General features: G+C 44.8%; 1 protein-coding gene across 1 annotated transcript in view; it reads right to left on the reverse strand.

Annotated features, from left to right (window-relative positions):
* CCDC187 (coiled-coil domain containing 187) overlaps positions 1-24,809 on the reverse strand; it is a 296,756-nt gene that overhangs the window by 121,628 nt on the left and 150,319 nt on the right. Inside the window, exons 15-17 of the mRNA XM_086919347.1 lie at positions 22,004-22,108; positions 12,129-12,247; positions 2,985-3,091 (exon numbers count right to left, since the gene is read on the reverse strand). Of these exons, the coding sequence (XP_086775473.1) occupies positions 2,985-3,091; positions 12,129-12,247; positions 22,004-22,108 (331 nt within the window). The remainder of the gene's footprint in view (positions 1-2,984; positions 3,092-12,128; positions 12,248-22,003; positions 22,109-24,809) is intronic.

The raw sequence follows: 24,809 nt of genomic DNA on the forward strand, positions 1-24,809 counted from the left end.
TAGTGGTATTTACCACATATGATAAACACCTCTCTATTCCACCTAACTTGTATTCAGGGCCTAAGTTAGTTTGTCAGTGTTTAGGTGCAGCTTACATGCTGATGGTGGAAGGAAAACAGATCATCTAAAGGTGTTCCAAGTTGTGCAGAATTTTTTCTAATGACATCGCAAAAGGAGATACCAAGAAAAGCGGAGTACACCAGCTCTGCCGGACCGCTTCACACTGGCATTTCAAAGCTGCTTGGAAAGACGCTTGCCAAGGGTGGGACGTCCAGTGGTGGGGAATCACCAGCGTGCAGTTGCTGATCAGTGGCGGTTTATCTGCTGATGCTTATGGCTAAAGGCAACTCTGAGGGCTGGCTGACAAATAATGGACATAGAAACTCATCAACAGGCTCACTGACGCCCAAACTCCCGTCTTTCTAGGCATGGCCTTCAGCAGCAGGAAATCATCTTGAGCGGTGCTGTACCCTTGCACCGAATGGATCTTTTCAGGCAGACTAAAACATCACCTTGGGTACAGTGAGGAAACTTCGGGGCAGATTCATCAACCTTTTGTTTCACCGCAAATTTATGAAACGTGACACAAATCAGCGCAAAGTGTTGATAAATTATTTACTTTGCCAAAAGTTTTTTGCCCAGAAGAGTATCCCTAATGTACACAAGTAATGCTTTGCATTAAGAAGGAAAGCCAGGGGTAGTACGTGGGTGTTACAATGTATCATCCCGGTTGATAGGCTCCTATTAAGTGCTTCTCAGTTACATTCGCAAATGGATGACATTTGTAGCATTCCTAGTAGAGCTCCTTGCTTCCCAACTAACTCGAAGTACTTTTGACAAGAGTCCATTTGCAACATTTTTGTAAACCCCCTTTTTCTCTTGAAAAATACTTTCTCTGTGTAGGACCCTATTCCTCCACAACCTGATTAAATTTTAGGCTGCATCCATTCCTTTCTCACCATAGAACACTCACCTACTTCTGCTTTTTGCAGGAGTTGTTTTTTGTGGGCTTCCTGTGGTGGGAAAGACCAGGAACATTTGTGAAAATCCCAAAAGTTGCAACTTTGTATGTATTCACATGAGTTTGTTTTGTTACTGCTAAGGGTGGGTGGAACGCGTGGAGTTTCTTTTCACGGAATTCCGCGGTGTTGCCGAAAAAACTCAGCGAGATTTCGCAGAGTTTCACAAACAGCGAGGTTCAGGTACGTCACGATGCTCACGCTGATTTTAAGTGCCAGGAGCTTCTCCCGCCCTGTAAAACCAGCGTGAATTGCACCATGTGGCGCAAAAGAGGGTGCTGCTTCTTTCTGCTGCTTGAGTAGATTTTCTATTCGAGCAGCAGCTTTCTCAGCGCGAGCGCCAGCTTTCTGAAAGCGAGCGGTAGCGACCTATCATGATCGCCTGTGTTAAGACATTTTTGCCAGGAGGCGGTCTAGCACTCGATTTTCTAGCTTGCCCTCGCCAACTTCACATTGGCGAGCAGCGCACGGGAAATTAACTCCACAAAGTGGTTTGTTGTTCCAGAACTCCGTGCTCCAAGCGGAATGTGGATGAGCAGAGTTTTTTGTCCACTCCTAGTCACTGCACCTGCTGTAGTACATCCTCCTTCCCTTTTTACTCTCTTAATGGAAACTTAGCTCAGCAAACAACTCTATGTGTCAGTTGAACTTTTTATCTCGTAGAAAGTAGAATTTCCATTCAGAAAAAATACACAAATCTTGATTCTATGAATTATGATTTCTAAATAACAAATGTAATATAAGCTTTTTGAGCATACGTGCCAGAAGAGACTCACCTGGAATCTAAAAACATCAGCATGGAGTGAGGGAATGAGTCTGAGGAGAATGAAGAAGTATGGCATAGAAAGAATAGAGAAATGAAAGGAAGGAGGAAGAAAAAACCAAGATGAATGGATCAAAATGTGACAACATGAGCAAAGCACAGGATGACAAGTGAGAGTTTTTTTTCTTTTTGCCACGGGGCAAAGGGAGGGGACATACGTTACACAGGCGGAGGGAAGGAGGGGGGCAAAGGCACACAAACAGAGGGTGGGATGGAGAGAGCAGGTAAAAACAACACAGACGTAGGGAGAGAGGGCAACACAAAGGAATATCACATCTGTAATACAACTAAAATAACAAAAGTCTACAAAATTGAAGTGACACGCGTACTCCGAAAATAAATGTTCTCAACTATGGTGTACCATGGTTGAAGCGGTAACAAAGACAGATAATGAGAGAGGGGTGAAGCGCCACAGGGATGGAGGGCGGTCAGCAGGGGAGCCAAAGGCAGTCAGGAGGGAAGCGAGGAGAGTGGGAGCAAACAGCACCACCAACATGGACGCACATGTCTGTCATACAAAAACAACAACATTGAGAAAAGTATAATGAACATTCGCAGTCTGAAAAAAAACTCACAGTGAAGCAAGTTTGAAGCAGGATAGGGGTGGTGAAGGAAACAGATGGCCTTAAAACAGGTACATTATTATGTAGTGCTTCTTCATGGAGACAAAAATAGGGCAGATATCAAAGCACGAACAGCAGAAGGACACTTACTGGAAACAAATGCAGCACGTTAGCCATGCGCCACAGGAGGGACAAACATACAAAGAAGAAATAAAACCTGCAAAGAGGAAATAAAACCAGCATGCACTAACCAAACAAAAGCACGGAGATAAGAGTGATGACGAATCCACCCAATGGTAAGCAAGGGCGGACTCTAAGCCCTTTTAATTTAACAAAATGTTTCACAAGTGACATCCACATGCTTTCTCAGGTGAGACCTAAAAAGGACCTGCAACAAAGTTATCAGCTTTTTTTTATGGAAAGCCCTACTATACACACACAGATTTTAAATTAGAGAATAATTTGGTTCCCAAAGAAGTCTTGTAACCACAGACATATTTAGTCATTTTGAGAACTTACAAAGTACCGACTCCCTCACCAATTCTGTCAAATATATTCTAAGAAGGTCCTTTGCTTTACCTTTGTCGTCCACAGATCCAGTGGGTTCCTTGTGGCCACCCAAAGGAGGCTGATGAAGCTTGGATGAGGCTCTGCTTGTCTTCTCTGATGTCAGGACAGGTGACTCCCTAATTCATGCAGAAAGACATGAAAACCAATTATGCACTATTATGCACTCTGTGGACCACGGATGCCTATCCAAGAGGGCCAGACTCATACCAGATTTTCAGCATACCCCATAAGAATAATCAATAAGCCATTATGCTTAATGAAAATCCTGAAAAAGTTGATCAGACACTCTCAGAGTTATCTGCTGGACATCCCCATATGTGTCAGTCATTCAGCATTGTTTTCAATGGCCCGATGCCTGCCTTACCTGAACCTTGATGCCAGCTGTGGCATTGAGGCCCAACAGTATTGCCATTTAAGTAGAATGGTAGGCACAATTATTCAAGTCATGTATTTCTTCACAATCGCAGCATATTTGGAGGTTACCCAAGTCATTGGCCACGGTCACAGCATGATACAGCTCTTGTTGTCCAGTTAACGTGGCTGCTCTTGGGCATCTTCAGAGTGACCAATAAAACATGGCGCTGATGCCAATCCAGGCTGTCTCTCACTGACCTCAAGCCCCACCTACCTGCAATCGCTCCGTTACTTCTATAACTTGCACATGGCCTGGCACAGTATTTATTCTGAAATGCCGCAAACATCTCTTGAAGTATACATGTTGGCTTTTGAAAGAGAAACTCAAAGCTATTTGCCAAGGACCATGCAAAGAAGTCAAGTAAGGCAAAACAGGACCGAACCTGAGTGTCCTGGTTTCTCCATCAAATGTTTAGCCACCAGACTGAATCTTTGAAATAGCATGATAAGCAATGTCAAGAGAAGATCTGCCGCAGAAGTATAACCTTTTTTCTTACTAATCTCACAATTCGTGCAATGTTTTTTTACATATATCTTCAGTCACTGCCAGTACGCACAAAAGTCAATGGGCGAGATTTCCCTTCCCCGGATAGGGGGGCCGTTTCAATGTCGTGCAATAGAAACGGATTAGACGATCAACTATAGAAACTCCAGAAAGACTGGAGCGCAAACAGTTGCCACAGCACCAGGAGATGCTCTTCTTGGATGTGGTAGCATCATAATTGAGACCTCACTATATCCTGGCTGCCATGAATGACACATAACTATATTGTAGATGCCATGAGTAAGGCCACACTCACTTCTGAAACGAGGTGAGATAGCTGACCATATCCTGGCTGCCATGAGCGAGACCTGACAATATCCCTGATTCTGAGTTGGTCCTCACTCCATGCTGACTGTTATGAATGAGACGGGATCATATCTCGGACGGCCTTTAGAGAGACCTCACTCCACCATGGAATGAGGTGTGGGGCACCATTATAGAGAACATGCAATATCCTGACAGCCATAAGTGAGACTTTCCGGCGTTCCAGAGGCCAAGAGTGAGACCCCACTCTATCATGGAATGAGGTGTGAGAAGACCTCACTATAGCTTGTCTGCCATGAGTGAGATCTCACTTCATAGTGGCTGCAACGAGGGAGGCCTGACTATATCCCGGATGCCGATCAGTGATATTTCACTCCATCCCGGAACAATGTGTGAGACCTCATTCTAGCCACCTTCCAAAGAGGATAGTGCACTATATTCGAGATGCTATGAGTGAAACCTCATCCTATGCACCTCTCAGTTGTTATACTTGACTCTAATGTGGCTACCACGACTGGATGTTTATTCTATCATTGCTAATGGCAAGGAGAGACGCTATTCTTTCATAGCTGGCAAGGGAGAGAATTTTCAGTTTCATAGCTGCTGTGAGTGAGATTTCACTTTATTCTGGAGGCCGTTAGTGGGACTGGACTCTATTCTGGTTGCCAAGAGGAAGAATGAATTCTGTCTTATTTCCATGTGTAATACTTTACGCTAGTCTGACCTTCATGAGTGAGTCAAGTCTCTACCGCCTGCAAGGAATGAAACTTTGTTCTATTCAAGTTGATGAGTTAAGCTTCCTATCCATGGAGACTTCACTCCATCCTGGCTGCGATGAGCTAAACTTGACTCAATTTTTGCTGCCATGAGTGCGACTTGCTCTGTCTTTGATGCCATAAGGAAAGCCTTATGTTGTCCTTGCTGCCATGAGTGAGACTTGGTTCTGCCTTTCCAGCCATGAGTGTGACTTGACTCTGCTCTTGCTGGCATGAGTGAGACCATGAGTTTACTAATAAATATCGACCCCCACATTATCGTGGTACAAAAATATAGGGAACGAATATTGAAGGTCAAAATAGTGATAAGTAAGTGAGTACAGAGGAAGTATGGATTTACTATTCTTAACGCCACATCTACATATATATGTCTCACGTAGGTACATATATGTGGAGTATAGAGAAGCTATTCTTGCTTCCCTGCTGATGGAAGAGGTGTGGCACCGCGGCTAGGGCAACTGACTCTGAAATTTGGGGATCACGGTTCAATCCCCGGCACCGGCGGCAGATTAGCCCAGCACCATGTGACTCTGGGCAATAGCTTGCTTAATCTTCCAGACGGCCCCCAGCGCCTAGAGGCCCTTACGGGTCTCTAGGTGATTGTGCACTTTACAAACGTGGATTATTATATTATATGTTGGGTTTGATATTTTGTCCTCGGTATTCCGTGCCATTGATATTCTGGTTTTGATAGTCAGGGTTGCACACCGGGGAGATCCTATCCTTTCTGCCATGCGTGACACCTTGCGCTGTCTTTGCTGCCATAAGGCCGGCTTTACTCTGTCCTTGCTGCCAGGGGAGAGACTTTGCTTTTTCTTTGAGCCCATGAGTGAGACTTGACTCTTTCTTGCTGCCATGTGTGATATTTCATTTTATTCTAACTTTCATGAGGGTTGGATGCCACAATATTGTGGCTATAATAATATCGACCTGCACATATACCGACACAAAAAACTGACAAATATGTAGGGATAGCTTTACTTCCAAATAAAGTAAAAATGTTAGCTTTTTAATCTAATGGAAACGTCATAAAGGATGGGCCTTCTACCATAATATGGAGTTTCTACAATCGCCATAGAAGAATACTGACTGTTGAATACTTACTCCCACTATATTGTAAAGAAAAGTATAGATGTACTATTCTTAACTCCACCTCTACTTATCTTGATGATATAGTGGAGTGGTATTCAATACTGTGGAGTCAATATTGGGCCACAGCGACATTTTTAATACACCAGTGGAATTCGTGAAAATTCTCACATTTGCATTATTCTCAATTTAAATATATGCAATTTCACCTGCATTTTTTTAAGTAAGTGTACGTCTTGCCTCAATAGTCTCTTAAGACCCCATAGAGGACCTGTTGACACTGAAAGTGTCTCACTGAGTAAGAACTTCTGATTAAACCAATGTCATGGTGGTTTCTCGTAAGACTATTTTTATGCCAGGTGGTGCTTATTTAATAAAGGTCATAGGATATACTGACAAACACTTCCCTGCAAAACTATGATTGCATGAACTTTCATGAAATTTTGCAGAATTCTGCTGGAAAATTCTGAAGTTTTGTGAGAAAGAATTATAAGATTTGTCACATCCATTGTTGATATTTGTGCATCTCTGTATGAAAGACACACAATTGTGGTATAACACCAGTTACTATAATCTACTACTGTAGTCTGCTTGGTTAAATTGAAGTGAAACAACACTACAACACCCAGAAGCCATATGTCTGTACAATGAGAAACCAGGATTGGCCTCTCTACATGCAAACACTCTGTGAAAGTTGCATGGTTTGTTCCAGTAAGGCAGCAGTGCTAATCTTTGTCCCAGCATGGACGCTGCTGAGACTCACCAGACATAAGATGCTTTGTAGTAGAGGAAGCAGTAATCCTAGCTCTCACCTACAGCAGAAGTGATGCATGGCCCTATCTTAGAGTCTGTCTTATGTCTTAGTGGATCCTTCAGCAGGACCACATCCGTTGGCCTTCGGACAATTTCTGGTTCTTCGATATTTGGACTTTTTAAACCTGGCATTTTTTGGCGTGGTTACCACTTACTTTTTGCCTCTACCTCCTCTATTTTTGATGCTGTGATGGATTGCGTTTGGCTGGCTTAGATGCTTTGGGCACTTTGCCACTGCTGATCAGTGTCAAAGTGCAAGTTGTCCCTGTATAAGGTGTTATGGTAATTGGTTGTCCATGATTGGTATGTTTATCTTACTAGTAAAGTGCACTATGTGTGTCAGGGCTGGTAATGTATTGTAAATGCTACTAGTGGGCCTGCAGGACTAGTTGTGTCACCCACACAAGTAGCCCTAAAAATAGATCTCAGACCTACCACTGCAGTGCCTGTGCGCAGTTTGTTAACTGCCTTGTTTTCCTGACAAGTGCATCCACTTGCCAGGCTGTACCCTTCCCTTTCTATGTACATCAGACACCCCTATAGTAGGCCCAAGGTACCCGCCTGGGCAGGGTGCAGTGTATGTGAAAGGTAGGACATGTACTGAGGTGTGTACCATGTCCTGACAGTGAAATACTGCCAAATTCGTTTTTCACTGTTGCAAGGCCATCTTGCCCATAGGACAGAATGGGGAATGCTGTGTCACATGTTTCCAGCATATCTTCCCATAGGCATAAGATGGAGAGATGGAGTTTAGTGTGCTTGAACTCAGAATTTAATAACACATCTTTTTGTGAAGATGGTTTTTGAATTGTGTGTTTAGCAACTGTGCTTTTAGAAGTGGCTGGTTTCTTGTCCTAACCATCCTGCGTGCCTTTGCCTGGTTGTGTATTAACTATTTGGGTTTTTGGTGTGACAGGGTCTGGGAAGTGTCCTGACCCCAGGGAGGAGGGGGTGAGACAGCAACAGGCTGGCCTGTATTTGATGTGGGGGAGGAGTAGCCCCCCAGATCTGAAGAGGGCTGGGTTGCTGCCACCAAAGGATGGCTCCACCTCCTGCAGAGCGCCTGGGGCCAGACCCTGACTATCAAAGGAAGAGGGTGTGCACTGGCAGGAAAACACCAAGGTCTGGTTTGGACCGGGTTCAGAGCCCCCTGAACACAAAGACTTCAAAGGCATAGGTGTATAAATGTGAGAGCTGAAACCCCTGAACTTCAGACTGAACTAAAGCCTGAAAAGGGATTGAAACAACTTCGTGATGAAGAGGAACCTCTGCCAAAGAAGAACAGCTGAAGAGACTGAAGAGAAGGACTGCCCTTGCTGTGTGTTCTGGGGCTGGCCTGCAGTTTGATGATTTAACTAAGGATAGGACAAGGGACTTTGCTGTGTGCTGTGTCCCTCTGCTGGAAAGGACTTTGCTGTGTGCTATATCCTGAAGTAACTTGTCTTCAAGGGCCCGAGGAGAGTTGGTCTCCTGTTGTGGAAACTCAGGAACATCAAAGTTTCCAACCGTGTCTCAGCCACGCTTGGTGTGTGGTGCTTTTGTACATCTGAGACTGCCATGTGGTCTGTGGTACTGTTTACGAGGTGCCCAGTGATCGCATTGCCACCGCAGCGTGAAACATCATCCACGCTGCTGCATTGGTGTTTGTGGCCCAAGCCTGCATCGTAACTGAGGCTGTGAGTAAGGATCGCCGCCGCCGGCCCGAGCCGCAATGCACTAAAGGATTTCTGGAAGCTAAGGAAGCTGCAAGGTGAAAGGAATTGTGAACGTTGTTCGCCAAGAGAAATCTGCCCAAGATCGTCAATGAAGGAAAAGGCAGTGCTGTAATCTATCTGGCTACAGCGTGCCAAGCACTGGAGCTGCACCGTCATCGGGACAGCCCAGCAGGACGTCCGACAAGCGGGGAGAGAGAGAGAGAGAGGCAGCGCACCCCCCAGGTAAGGCTTGGACTCCGGTCGGTAGCCGCAAGAGTGAGTGGCCTGGGAAGGCGTGCAGGAAGAGCAGAGAGGTGCTGCAATCTCTCACTCGATGCACCGCATTAGACTCACTGAGTCCCCAAGCGGCCCGTACCTGCCCAGCAGTACCTGGGTCGCCCCTTTAAGTTTACGACCGTTGTCTCTGTTGATGGGGCCTAGTGATACCTGAGCTGATTGCGCAGTTTGGTGGAAAGCCTTACTCTTGTGTTACAAACTGCATTATTCTTGCATTATTCTTGCATTACGAATTGCATTATTCTTGCATTACATATAGCGTTATTCCTGCATTACGAACTGCATTATTCCTGTGTTATAAACTGCATTAGTACTTGCATTGAGGACTGTCTTATTTCTACATTACGAACTGCATAGCATTTCATTAGGACTGCATTAGATCATCGTAAACTGCTCATTAATACCGCAAGAACCTACAAGTGATTGTTGGCCTAATAACCAGCCCAGTGAAATATTATGAATACGCATCTGCTGGATATTTTTTTATCGTTTGGTCTCATCCTATTTCTTCTTGATAAAGATACCGCTATTTTCCTAAATCTGTGTTGTGTCCATTTGTAGTACTATCACTGTGTTACTGGGAGTGTGGTTGCAAATACTTTACACATTGCCTTAGAGATAAGCCTGGCTGCTCGTGCCAAGCTACCGGAGGGTGAGCAGGGGTTATCTAAGAGTGTGTCCCTCCTTTCCCTGACTAGAAGCAAGGGTCCCTATTTGGGCTAAGGTACCTACCTCTGCCAACTAGAGTCTCCCAGCTCTAACAGGATTCATTTGCTTGTTGACTCTGCCTTCAGCACCTGACACATGCCAAAGATTACCTTGGGTTTCATCTCTGCCATTTGGTTGGGGTTCCACCCTCCGAATTATTTTCAAATTACACCGCATTGTCTTATTATCGCAATACAATCATCTGGCTTTCTTCCACCTTCTTGAATAACACAAACTCTAAAGGGGAGATAATTGGCTTTGTACTTGTGAGTAAAGATAGTACACTTCTGTTGAGTGTGTGGTGTTGGAGGATGGAGTAAGTTTTGAGATGGGTCTACACACAAGTCCAATTTCTTGTGTAGCACCAGGAGAAGTATGTAGTAGGGGATGGGATAGGTGCTGGAACTATTGCCTCTCTTCAAAGAGTCTGCAGTAGGGAGGCACCTGAAACAGTAGCCAACAAGAATGTCAAGGGCCCTGTTGCAGGCAAGAGAAATAGCCCATTTCACTGCTGTCGAGTAGTGAAATACATCAATTATCAGAGTTCAGTGGGTCCTGGTGCAACTGCACAAACTTTAAAGAGTGCGTGGGTGTAGTAATGTACCTGAGCCATCAAACTCTGTTCTTGTTATACTGGCCTCCATTGAAGACTGTGTGTGTGGTAGTGAGAACCTTAACATTGATTCCCTGTAAGACTGGAAGTCAGTGTAGATGTCTCAAGCTGGGAATGACATGGGCTTTCGTCTTTGTTCAGCTGATGACCCTGGTACTTTGTGATGGAATTTTGGAAGTTGGGCTGTTTGTGTTTACAGAGCAACACGCTGAGACGGGCTGCTTCTGCTCTGTTCACTGCCCTGATCATTGTACTCTTTTACACAAGTTTTAGATTTTTCTCACTCATTCAAAGCATTTGCAGATGATTAAACTGAACCACAGCAGACATGCCATATAGACTAATTATGAAAATGACAAGGCTGTTCAATGTGATGGTGTGGGGGCAATAAAAAGGCAACTTCAAAGACCTGAGAAAGTGGAATATCAGCCTACATCTCAATGAAGTTAGTGACCAGACATGATTCCCAAGCTTACTGTCCTATAGTACTCAAAATGCACCTCAGTCACGAGGCCCAATTGGGCTGAAACAGCCTGGCTGCTTGTGGTCCCGTTCAAAGGCGATGTGATCTAGCAGTTCAGGCCGCACTGTTCCTATTGGACCGCCTAGTCTGATTGCATATGGTTGGTCCCTGTCAATAGAGATGCAGGGAGCAAAACAAAAGGTTGGCAGGAATTTGACTCAGAGTAATTACAACTGGTTGAGAAGAAATCAGTTCATCCATCAACCTTTTGATTCTTTGCTTTAAGTGCCACAGGTTTTCCTAGAGATGGGATATTTAGCTCACTGAGCCTAGGGCCTGGGTGTCACTTATCTGATGAGTCCCACCAAGGCCAAGGCCAATTCCAATCCAAGATGGCATTTGATCCTATTCAAAGGGGATGTGGTCTAGCAGTTCAGGCTGGACTGTCCCTGCTGGAGCAGGCAATGGCATGAAGGAAGTTGACCCATGTTTGTAATGCCAGACAGCAAAAAAGAAAGGTAAACAGGAGTGTAGGCCAGAGTAATTATTAGTGGCTGATATAGATTAAATCCTTTCAACTGTCATCTTTCTGTTTGTCACATTCATACAACATGGCGACATGGATTACAGTAAATCACCCACTTGCTGGCGGTAAAGCACCTAACACGCTCTTACCAGGAATACTTTCTAGGCTATTCATATTCAATCTGCATGTTTAGCTTAAGTGCTGACAATGATGGTGTAATTGTGCAAATTAGTTTTGAGGGTGTCGGAAACACTGCATATTGTAACAGGCAGTAGGGATAAAGACAAAAAAGTGCAAACAAACATTTCTGTTGTACTACACTTGTGGACTAATAGCAGAATGTCTGGAAATCTATTGCTTGTATAGATATCAGGGGCTATTCCTATGGACTTATGTAATCCCAAAATGCCTACTAGTAAGCAAGCCTTAAACGTAAACCTGTGATACAGAGATCTGAACATTATGTGTTACCTAGCCGCTTAAGGATAAAGGTTCACACCGGCTTTAATTGTCCATATTAGGGATCCACATTGGTGCTGAGCACAAGTTCTGAAACAGCGCTTCGAAAGATCTGCGGTGAGCATCAGCACTAGTCTACAATACTCTGGTCTTACAATTGTACATCCTCCATTGATAGCTGCACTATCCCGCCTCTCTTTACGGGTGCTGGATCAGGCTGATTTCTTAGGATATCCGCATAAAATAAATGTGCATTTAATGAATTTAAATGGAAATCATTTACACAGTCACTGGTTATCCAGGAAATCGTTCATGAATCTGGTCCTTATGTTGGACACCTCTGATCTATACAACAATGCTCCCCGCCCCTTTGTTACCAAGTCAATAAATGTGAGTGCACCAATGCACAGGTGGCACCTAAAAAAGGCCACTCTTGTACCGCACAGAAGCCGTGGTGGTACTGGGATGAATACAGTGCACCAGTACCACTTACCTTAGCACATATAGGTCACACTGGGCTGGACCCATGTGCTTTGCAAGGCCTGGAGACTGTTGTTCTGTCAGTTTCTCGCCACCATCTCTCATTTCACTTTGTTTTGGTAGATATAAAGTCTGTAAAAAGGAGAGAAAAAGACACGAAGAGTGATGTTGCACTTTTCTGTTTTGTAAATTCTTTTTGTACTACATAGAGGACGCTACCAAAAATCAATACTTTTTTTTTTAATTGAACAATGCCTACTATAGTGACAGCACTATTACAGCCACACTCGACTTCTCTCGAATTCACTCGAAATCTGCACCTTTATGATATATGTATGTAAGGGAGTGAACAAGATTAAAAATAATGAAAGATGGGTGGCGTTGTACACCAAAAACATCTTCATACTGCAGGTCAAATAATACACCCCATAATGATTAATGCTGCAGTTTTTAATGGTTCTCAATGTATCGACTTTGGAATGATGAAATGTTGAGTTAGTTCTATTAGGATTCCTACTCATGACCTGCAGGCCACACACAGATGTCATCCTCGAGGGCTTAACTCGCAGGGCACTACTGTTCCAGGTTTTGAGGATATCCAGATACAATATACTTGCACATAATTTAAATGCAAATAATGTACCCAGTCAATGCATATCACATTAATGTGAACCTACTTTAGATACCCTGCACTATGTATGGCGTGTTTGATCTCACTCAGAGTCATTTTTTGCCAATGATTTCCCTTCGTATAAACGTTCGCCTTTTAGCTTGGTATTAAATTGTAAGATTTTCTGCAGGTTTTCTGAGAGGGCCCTGTGTGTGAACTCTGCCCAACGCAGCCTTCTTAGTTCGGCGAAAGATGAAAACACTTCTCCTTCAGAGGTTCATTTCGATGTTGCTTCTGCCCTCTCTGGGACTGCTTTAATGGGCATCAAGTCAAACCCCTGTGGGTTGTACCTGTGTAGTGTGCATTAGGCCAAAGACCCACGTAAACACAGTTGCTTGTAATATAACTCTGGCAATTTTGACCCAAACTAAAGTGAATTTCTACTTAAAGGTTAATAAAAACAGAGATGGAAACCCCTGTACAGGGTGTGGAGTTAGGTGTGAAATGTATGAAATGCAGCAGATGATGTAATGACTCCAGAAATAAAAGCAGTGAAGGTTCTGTTAGACCTGGCTTTTTTTGGTGAGGTCTCCCCTGACTTTTTGGCTTCCGACCTCCTGTTTGGACGTTGTTTTGCTGGCATAGGACTTTGAGCGCTTTGACACTGCTATCCAGTGCCAAAGCGCTGTGTTTGTCATCCACATACCAGTGATCGGAGTGTACATGATTGGCTGATTTGAGTTAACTGTAAGTCCCTTGTCTAAGGGAAAGACATATACCTAGGGCATGCAACTCAAATGCTCCTCCGTGGGCCTGCAGCACTGGTTGTGCCACCCACAGCGGTAGCTCTTCAAACGTGTCACTCGGCTTGGCATTTAAAAAGCTACTTGTCAAGGTTCTGCATGTCTCTCACTACATCTGTGTACTCCCTGGGGACACAGTGCTGTGTGTTGAAGAGGTAGGGCTATATGCACTATAGTGAATGGCACCGGAGGGCATGTTCAGTACGGGCCTGCTTCTCGCATTGATTAACATGGGGGATCTGTGGAAAGTCTGCTGAAAGGTACTTCCTACATGCAGAAGAGTAGCAGTATAGTGTTTGGTATAGATGAGTTAGTAATGGCAAATCCTCTCTTGTAGTACGAGTGGATTTGACATTACTAATGTTGAAATGTCACTTTGGGAAAGTGGGCATTTTTGTGCTCCCAGCTCTGTGTGCCTGTCAGCCTGTCTCCGATCCATATCTGGATGCTGGGGGGCAGCTACATCTGTGTATTCCTGATAGACAGCCATAAACTAGGGGATCAAGGAAAATACAGACCTCTGACTCTGAGAGGCCTTCTGGGGACGGATACAATGGGTAAGAATTGGAACCTGCATTCCAAGGGGCAGGGTCTTGGCCCCACTAAAGTTATTGATCAAGTCTCCCATGGTAGAATGGCAGACAGGACAATATTTAGAGGGGGTATGTGCATTTCAAAGGTGGCCTTTTAAACTGATCTCATCTTTGAAGGCCATTGTGGGTATAACATCGACAAGAGGAACCACTGGGGCAGGAGGAACTGCAACTTGATTATCCACAGACTTGTGGTGGCCTGGGGCTTTTCATGCTCCAGGAAGGGCATAATTACTTGGTGGATTTTGCCTGGATGTTGCTGGCCTGCAGCTAATTGCCAACTGTTGTGGCTCGGGTCCCTAAGCACTCTCCAAGGGCCAGTTGGCTGGCCTCCTGTTCATGAGACCCCAGGGACAGAAAGGATCTCCATCTTTTCACAAGATCGTATGGACCACGCAGGGTGCAGTAGAAACAGTTGGAAGTGATCATCGGTTGGTGCAAGGACCGTCCTGACGTATGCAGTAATCACACTGTACAGAGGAGTGTACTCGTAAAGTTTAGCAGCCCACCTGGGGTGCCATAATGTGAGGCATTCGAGGAGTGCTGGGGAAGTTAGCCGAGTCTGAGGGACCCGAGCTTGCAACTGGAAACCTGTGCTAGCTTCGTAGCCTTTGGTGTCCAAAGGGTGTTGGGGGACATGTGCAGAGTCTGTGGGACCAGAGCTGGAAGCCTAGACAGTCTCCGACCTCCGGATGGGGAGGACAACAGTGTCTGACATCGCAACCTCAGTCCGAGGACGTCAGCTCCCTCTCCCCAGACCCATGCCACAAGGTATTCTGTTGTTGTTAACACTGTGACTGGAACCAAGGGGTCTTGTTGTGCCTTGGGTGCACTCATGGATGGTTGCCAGGAGCAACTGCAGCTCACACCTCCACCTGGGGGGAAACATTTCTCCAAACTGGAAGCATGCCAGCTTCCGGTGTCACAGTCTTTTTCTTACTGGGGTATAGTGATTCCATACTTGTGAAGGTGCAGCTGGGTGCCTGAAGGCCAGCAGCGGTGCATCCATTGGGGCGTAGGGGCATAGCTCCACCAGCCACATGGACCCGCATCGCGGCCGCATAAAATTACTCACAGAACAGAAGTGTTTACAACATTACGAGTCTGCCGCCGGGACACACCCGGCGATTTCGGAATGTGCAGGGGGGGGTGGCCTGCTGCAGCTTGAGTGACAGTACACTCAGGCTGCAGCAGACAGACCGTAGTGCGCAAGTGCAAGTTGGGATCCAACTTTCCCAAGCATGCGCACTGAAAGTTCCCCAGCTGGACCCAGGGGTACTTCTTAGCCTGCCTAGCCCGGGTTTCAAGGGGCGACAGGGCGAGCAGCAAATGTGCCCCCTAGCCAATCCTTGCGCTGCATGCAGCGCCAGGATTGGCTGGTGCAGTGCAGGTCAATCACTGTGTGATTTCGGGACGCCCGCCGCTGTGACGTGTAGCCTGGAGCTGGAGCTCGCCTCGTGCGCAGGCAGCAGACCGTGTGTGTGACTCCCGCCTCACCGTCGTCACGGTACAGGTAAGGCCACAGTTAGTGCATTATATGCGTTCGCATGATGCCAGGTAGTATTCAGCAGTGTCTCTGAGGCTGAGCCCTGTGTGTTTTACACTGCCATCTGCGGCCAGGAAGTCTTCGGCGGACGGCGGTGTCTTTGTGGTCTGTGTGTTTTTACACTGTCACCTGCTGGAGTGCCACATAGTCTTCAGCAGTGGCTCTGCTCCCTGTGTGTTGTACACTGTCATGTGCTGCCACAAGCGTTTGACTGTGCCTCTGGGCTCCCGCTGTTCTACAGTCTCACAATCTGCCAGGTATTCTTCAGCGGTGTATCTGTGTGCGTTTTACATTGTTACCTGCTGCAGAGTAGTCTTTGGGAGTGTCTCGCTTCTCTGAGTGTGTTTTACACAGTTACCTGTACTAAACAGGCTTCCGCAGTGTCTGCGAGCTATGTGTGTTTTACACTGCTACCTGGCTGCTGCAATGTTTTTCTTCGGTGGTATCTCTGAGGTGTTTTATAGTGTCGCCTGCTGGCAGGTATTCCTCGGTGTTTCTGAGCTCTGTGTGTTTTACTCTGTCACATGTCGCCGGGTATTCTTCATTGGTGCCTCAGAGCTGTTTGTTCTAAACTGTCACCTGCAGCCAAGTATTTTTCAGAGGTTTTGGCTTTAACTCTCAGCTTTGGGTGTTTTATAGTAGCAGCTGCAGACAGGTATCCTGCCGCGGATTTCCTTGTGTTTTATAATGTCACCTGCTGCCAAGTATTGCTCAGCCGTGTCTCTATGCTCTGTGTGTTTTACGTCACCTGCTGCCGGGTTTCAGCTGCATTACCTCTGGGTATTCACTGTCACCTGCTGGCAGGTTTAATTCGATTAACTTACAGCCTAGACTTGATGATTTACCTACTACAAGCAGGATTTTCCATTTGCTCAGCGCTGGCTTGCCCATCTTGAGTCGCACAGAATTTGGTTTGACTTACATTTATATAAATTAAATATATATTGCGAAGTATATACAAAGGTTGAGTGAGTCCCTGTCTAATAGCTTAAAAAGCTCAGTTGAAGGGAAATTGATGAACTGGGTGCTAAGTGGTCTGATCTGTGGTGTGAGCACTTTTGAGAATCACCGGCCTGCTTGGGACGAACTACAAATGAGGCATCAGACACTGGATAAGCATGTACCTCATCTATGCTTGGGATACACTTAAAAATAAGAATGTGTCATTTTCCAAGTGACCTGAATGTTATAGCAAAGAAAGTTGTTCAGCAATTATGTGGAACGTTTTTGTATGACCGAGTAGCTGATCCAGTCCATGTTTTTCTTTGCATTCTGGTGCTTGTTGTCCCGGCTTTATAAAGGCATGCACATGACTGAAAGTCCCAGATTTAATGAAAAACAGTGGCTGGAGTAAGCTATTCCCACGTGGACCTAGAAAACGTCAGAGCTCTGGAGTAAAACTGTCAGAGCCTGCAAGCTACTTGATTCCATTTGTAGGCAAGGGATTCATTGCACTACTATACATGTAGTCTGAACATAAACAGGTCAGATTAAAAGTAACCCTTAACACGTATCACCAATTGACGTTGATGGATTTAGGATTTCAAGGATTAGGCAAGGTTTCATATCTGCTAAGTGGCTTCCTAGTTTGCAACACTTTCACCCAGTTCTGCCAACATCACTGTCAATGCGGGTGCTACCTGACAACACTTCTAAAAAAGAAAAACAAAACTACATGTATCAAGTTACAAAGTGTCCATAGCTATAAATGTTGCTCTTGATGACGGCATATTAGGTGGCATATAGCCTATTGGCAGCTATTGGGTGGCTATCATCAGCAGGACACTCAGAATTTTCACTGTGATCTCAATCTTTGACTACTTTTGAGGTTTAATGTATAGTTTGGGGGTAGGTTTACTGGACAGACAGGAAAACATTCGTTGACATCTGTGAATGGCTGATCCCACAGTCCCTGGGCAAGTAATAGAGAGCTGGTCTCATTGTGTTGTCTGTTAAGATGCAAACGTGGCATTTAACTGGGGTTCTGCATTGTGTGACTAGGCTGGAATTAGAGGAAAAAGTTAACCATGTCCTAATGAGTTTTGTGATGTGTGTTTATCTGAAATGGGAATTAAATAAAAGTCGAAAAAATGTTACGTCGTTTTTTATGTAAGATCAATATTGTGGCAGTTTATATTTTTAAGTCTGTTACAAAAAGTTTGTCATCTGGAATTATTATATTATAAAGGTGTGTTAAATGTATCTGGGTTTCTGTTGAAGTGCTCCGTATCCAGTGGGCTGTGTCCTTATACCATGAGTTTCAGAATGGTGAACTACACACACTTAAAGTGGCCAGTCCAGTGTGGAGAAGAAAATCAGATCTCTTTATCTAGGCTTGCAACGCTAATACCTACTAGCTATAGGCATTCTAGAATGTTACTTTGTTTAATGTCAGCTTGGATTTTGAGATGTATTCTGACATCTTTCACCGGATTGCTTTTTAACTCCAGTGTTAATACTTTGAAGATGTGCATCACCTCCAGTTTTTGAAAGCGCTAATGGCGCTCATAGTAATTGGGGTTCTACACTGGACAGAAGCTATGTTGCAATCTCTTGTGTTGCACAGTGATGTTTGATGTCCTTCACAAATAGTACTTGAACATGCATTTTTATGGCAGTGAATTTTCTCAAGAAAATGTGATTCTTAAGCATAGAGCAATTAAAGTAAGATACGAGAGTCTGGAATTTCTCGGCAGGTCGCAAATAGTCTCTACCAATTTTAGCTGAGGTCATGGTCGTTATTCTTGAAACAGATGTTGACTTTCATGTCAGTGAGGCTTTTGTTTTCATAAGTAATATTTTGTACACATGTAATTATTTGACATGGTTTTAAAATTATTTTTTTACATTCAAAGTATTTTGTCTTTTAATGCTCCCTGTGGAGGATGTCGGTTGCAAGATTAACCTCCCAGCTACTGATGGAGACGCCCCAATGCTGTGGGTCGAGGAATCTGGAAGATGCATAAACATTAAATATATAGGATAGTGCTGTATGGGTGTTGCCCTTAAGCAGAAATCCTCCCCTTATGGAGGTCACTAGTTCCCTGTTTATCAGTCTAGCCATTGGCCAAGTGGATGGAAGCTGTGCCTATTTAATATGCAGCAAGTCCCTGTGCTCCCAAATTGTTAACCAGCCACTATAAAATTAACCAAGTATGTTGCCAACAGGTTTAATAGTTTAGTCATGCAGTCTTGTAACTGTAGAATTGGATGATGTTTTTATGTCCTGTCTTGTGTGCTGTGTATCCAGCCCTGGTTGTGGAGGTCGCACCTGCAGGTTGAATCCGTAAGTAAGAACATTGTCTGCTAATGGAGAGAACATCTAGAGTATTGTGTCCGGGGCCACTGCTCCAAAAAGATAAATAATGCAGATTGAAGACAGATGTGAGGCAAGCCATGAAGGCTGCACAGTGCTCCTCTGATATTTTATGAAGAAAGATGAAAGGACAGGGTGGTCGGAAGGTGGACAGGGGGCATGGGGTGGGTACAGGTGGTCATTATTCCCCAGGCCCCATGCTTTTCCAGGGCCCAACGCCCATACTGCAAAATGTATTTATGAATTTTGGAGCAAGTCTGGTCTGTTTATTAATGATGACACAACCAACACAATTATGCTACTAGATGGCGCCAGACGCTTCAGCCGCTCTCTTTTCTTTTGCTCCAGTACCATCGGGTCGAGTTCGTTCTATATAAAACTGCAACAAAAAAAAAATCGTTTCACATAGGATGGGTCATGAGGTCTTGCGGTGCAGGAAACCCATCTTGGGGAGTGGATATGAGATAGGACAGGGTTGAAGTCACAATGTGAGGAGTGGACATGAGCTAGTACGGGGCAGGAGCGACATTCTGAGGAGAGGACATGGGGTGGTACAGGGCAGGAGCGACAATCTGAGGAGAGGACATGGGGTGGTCCAGGGCAGGAGTAACATCCCATGGAGAGGTCACTGAGACTCTCAGTGACCTCTCCATGGGATGTTACTCCTGCCCTGGACCACCCCATGTCCTCTCCTCAGTATGTCGCTCTTGAGACTGTGTAGGAGTCTCACCCTTTGAAGTGGGCATGAGGTGGCAGTGTATGAACCATGCTTTATAAATCTTTGATTGATTGATTGACATCCCAAGGAGTGGCCATGAGGGGACACCTTGCATGAGTCTCATTCTGTGGCGTGGATATGAGGTAACACTGTGTAAGAGTCAAAACCCTATGGGGGATCTGGTCTTCGCCACTGACTGGACTCAACACGATCTCATGTAGATTCCAACAAGTAGAGTGAGCATCAGAAGACTGATGCATGCTTTGTCAAGCAGGCTGTGAACCAAAGCTGTGGACATTGGGTGGGCAGATTGGACTCCATTTGAACGAGGGTACGCTGGACTTCACGTGACACTCTGCAGGCCACATCCATGGGTAGTGAATGTATGAAGCTCTGTGGTTATACTGAATAAGCAGCTACCTATGTTATGCCATCTATTAATGTAATAACTTCACTTTCACAATTGTTTTATTAACCTTCCTGCTTTCTCAAATTTGCTTGAAAATGCACGATTTTTCTTCTTTTTTTCAAAATTTTCTTGGGGGTAATCCCCCCAAGCCCCCCTTTTGGGCTTCGGGCTCGCTCGCTGAGCTTGCTCGCTACGGTGCTGTCTGCAAATCACTTTGCGCCCAACCACTTTCAAATGTCACCCACCGCCCCTGCTGAAGGCCTAATCTGGATGGGCGAAAGCATGTTATTGTTTCCTTCCGCTTTAGGTGGTCCCCCAATCTAGTCAAAGTGTCATCAGCGGGTGCAATCTGTATAGTTGGCTGATGTAGTTTAACTGGCTGAGGGTCTGGGTCACAATGTATAGTCAACACCTGTGATTTCTTGATCATTACAACTGTAAGGGATATGTGATATTGGGAATGTTGTGTTTTTTCCTAATGTGGTAGCGAAAAAGTGGAATACCCCTGAACAGCTTGCATATATGCTTCTGTTGTTGTTGATGTGGGAGGGATTGCTTGGATCGTGAATACCTCAGGGAAGTATGCACGCGGGTTTATGCCACTTACAAGGCTGAGGGGATAACAGGGGCAAGTGAATACCTATGACTCGTACATATATGTTCATGCCGTTCTGCTGCTAATGGAAGAGGTCATCAATTGCATATAACTGTAAAGTGTATATCCAATGTGTATGTCGTTTTGCTTTCAATGTGCGTGTAATACAAATACCAGTGTGTTATATATAGGGTGTGGAGTCTTTTTGTAGTGTACTCAGTGTGTTGCAAGTGTGGTGTTGTGCTAACACTTTACCCGTTGACCCTGACCATGTGCCTGACTGCTCTGTGCCAAGCTACCCAAGGGTGAGCACAGGTTATTGGACAAGTGTATCGTACTCATCCTATCTAGAACAGTGGATTCTGCCTGGCTTTGATGCATCCCAGCCAGCCAGAAATCAATGGGTCTAACAGGATCTATCCATAGAACACCTTGCATAGCACTAATATATGAATCCATGTCACAAGAACACCTTGTTTGTAACAGCCTAGCCACGTTTCCTAGGTCCATGTGTGATGCGTTGGGCCAGTCCAGGTTTTTTCTTTTAATTTTGGTACTCTTACTCTTGTTTATTCCATAATAAAACAGATATCAAAGGAAAAAACCTGGACTGAAGTAGCGCATCACACATACACATGGGAATCTTTACAGCTATGTTTTGTAGTCTTGAGCTTTTTTACCACTTGCATGCATCCTGGGACTTGACGTCTTTAGTTTAGTTCAATAGAACCCACTGAAGTATCGCACCTGAAAAAATTATTTTAAAAACAGAAAAGTCTAGGACTGGAAATGTATCCTCCTCATAACACAGTGGCACATGATCGCCTCGTCTGACTGGTCCTAACAATAGCCTAATTCTACAAAACTGCATAAACTGGGGCCTCTCCAAGAGCCAACATAACAGAGTATTGCATGGTATTGGATAATATATATAGTGTTGTTTGGCCAATACAAGGACTTGAAGAGCTGCGATTCACTGACTTTCCAGAGCACGTGCTTGATTGATTGTTAGTTTAGTCAGGCCTTTGTGAGAGTTGTTTAGTGAAATGTGTGAGGTTTTCAGATGTTCCCCATTCATGGAGTGGCCAACTGGTAACTGCTCATAAGCACGAGGTGTTGCAGAAAAACGTGAAAAAAGTCAGATTTATACTTGTGGATGCCTACTGCACCATTGACTTTCCAGTGGGTGTTGCTGGAAAAAGAGGCCACCACCTCACCTCATCCGCCCAAGACCATTGTGGTGTGTGGAAGAAGGTATGGCAGCCTCTGAAGGAGACACTATAAATAATAAATATTACCTTTATCCTGCGCAGTTCGTCCAGAGACCGCTGTGTCTCCTGAGCCTCCAGCTCCACTTTCTGTCTTATGAGTGCAATTTCTTTTTCTTGTTGGAGTTCATGGGCCTAAAAACAGCAGAAAGGAATGTGAGATGCACATCTACTTCACATGAGCATTGTGGAGTGTCATAAATGTGAAAAGCGATTAGTTATTTGTAGCAATAAGCATGGTAAACCACATTGAGTTAGCTGTAAGTCCCTTGTCTAGGGGTAAGACATATACAAAGGGCATGTAACTCAAATGCTCCTCCGTGTACCTGCAGCACTGAATGTGTCACCCACGGAGGTAGCTCTTCAAACGTGTCACAGGTTTGCACTGGTGGGGCCTGCGTGTGCAGGGTACTGTTACTCTGATTGGCATTTAAAAAGCTACTCGCCAAGGTTCTGCATGTCTCTCTCTACATTGGAACACTCCCTGGGGACAGGGTGCAGAGTTGATTCCACTATGATGCTCCATGCTGACCTTCCTGTAGAGCCCCTTTTGTCTCCTGATCACCAAGCACTATAGTCAGGTGGTTACTATGTAGCCATTGGTAGATTTTGAATTAGGAGGTGTGAAGAATGAATTACGAGACTTGTAGAGTGCATTGCTACTCCCAGGAGTGTCCCAGTACTAATGAACAGGCAAGAGCAGAAGAGAGAAAAAAACAATCAAAGAGTAAAAAGCCAAGTCTTCAGCTGTGTTTTGAAAGGCTGTTTACTCGTTACTATTCGCAGCTGGGCCTGCAAGCTATTCCGAGCTTGCGGGCCCAAGAGGGTAAAGATCTGCCTCCTGATTTTGCTCGCCTAACCCTGAGGACCCTGGTGAGATGACTGTAGAGTTCTAAGGGGACAATAAAATGAGACCCTATTGGACAGGTACTCTGGCCCAGACTGATGGAGAGAATCAGTGTCAAGGTTTTACACAGGATCCTTTTCCTAACAGGTAGTAAATTGTTCAGATGGGAAATCATTGACGCCCGTCTGGGAAGATAGAGTACCAGGCGGGCCAATGCATTCTGGACTATCTGCAATTTCTGCAACAAATATTGAAGAAGGCCTGCACACAGGACTTTAACATAATCCAATCTGGATACTACCAGGGCCAGAAGCACAGTGGCCCTAACAGGTAAAGAGAGAAATGGTAGTCTTTTTTTGGCCATACACATCAGGCCAAAGCAAATGCCAACAACTGTGGTAATCTACGCTTGGAAGGTCCATTTTGACACACAAATTCTTTTCTACTTCAGCTTGGACCTGACCGTGGAGGGGTCTCATCCAGCCAGTGCGCTTGTAGATTCAAAGTAAAATTATGGGCAAAACAAAGGAGCTCATTCTTAACGAGGTTGCACTTAACTTGATTAAGACTCATTCAGTGAAAGACTACAGATAGACAGGAATTGATAGCCTCTTGATCCAGTGTCTCATTTAAAAAAAAAGATGAGAGTAACTGAGTGTCATCGGCGTAGCACACTATTATGGCCCCTAAGGGACCAACCAAAATTGCCAGTGTAGCCATATATCAGTTAAACATTGTATCGCTAAAGGCCGAGCCTGGGGTGCTGCCACTGAGACAATACTCTTACTGGAGGAAAAAAGGAGGCATCCAGACCTCCTACTATCTCCTGAAAGGATCTTAGCCAGTTTAGCATTGAACCCCTGATACCAATGTCACCACAACGGGCAAGCAGCCTGGAATGTGGCACCATATCAAAGGCGGACAAACGATCTAACAAGACCAGGATTGCCTTGCCTTCGGCCTCTAGGGTATGTTTGATCTCCTCAGATACCTCTAGAAGGGCAGTTTCAGTGCTAAATCTAGGTCTAATCCAGGCTGGCCGGAATGAAGAAGCGTGTTTGACTCGAAATAACTGGATAGCTGACGGTTCACAAACTTCTCAACAATTTTTGATGAGGCAGGTAGCAGGGAAGCTGGCCCGTAATTGCTGAGGATGTTAGGATCAGCGTTGGGCTTTTTCAGAAGTGGCAGAAACTTAGCCGGATTTCAAATAGAGGAAACAATCCCAGATTCCAGGGATCTATTCATGAGAGAGTTTAACACTGGATCAATGAAATCCACTCCCTTCACTAGAACAGATTGAGGACAAGGGTTAGCAGGAGATCTCAATCTCAAATTGAGTATCGCGAGTCTCGACTCTTCCAGAAGAATGGGATCAAAGGAGAAAAAAGTACAACTGATGTCTGCAGAGTGGAAAAATGGAGGTCAATGGAATTCAGTGCTCAAATGCTTTGAATTTCTGCAATTTTATTTTTTTCAAAGGAAGCCGATTGCTCACTTTGTATGGTTGACAAATCTACATTCGGATGGCAGGCAATAGGGTCAAGGTGGCTTTCACAATTTTACCAATTTCAGTGGACTGGTTTGCTGCCTTTTCAATCTTGTCCTCGGAAAAGTTTTTCTTGGACAGATTAATTAAATTAGAATCGTTTTTGAGAGAAACCTTGTATTTCATTATATCCTCAAGGCTATAGTGGCAGCGCTAAGCTCTTTCTGCTTTCTTGCAAGTTTTCTTGGCCAACCTAAGATCTTCATTAAACTAGGGGCAAGAAGGCTGAATCCTATAAATAGGGCAATTGGCAGAAGGGGAAGCAAGTTGTTCTGTCACAGATTAAACCCAGTTGTCAAAAACATATATATCTGACTCAAGTGGATCAGAGAGAAAGGGTATAATATTCTCCAGGGTAGTTACCAAACTGGCCTGAGAGATCTTAGAGAAAAGCCAAGGTTTTGATGTTGGAACATGATTTTTCTGGTAGCCCTGTGGAG

Source organism: Lissotriton vulgaris, chromosome 5 (genome assembly GCF_964263255.1).
Source record: "Lissotriton vulgaris chromosome 5, aLisVul1.2, whole genome shotgun sequence".
Taxonomy (NCBI): Eukaryota; Metazoa; Chordata; class Amphibia; order Caudata; family Salamandridae; genus Lissotriton; species Lissotriton vulgaris.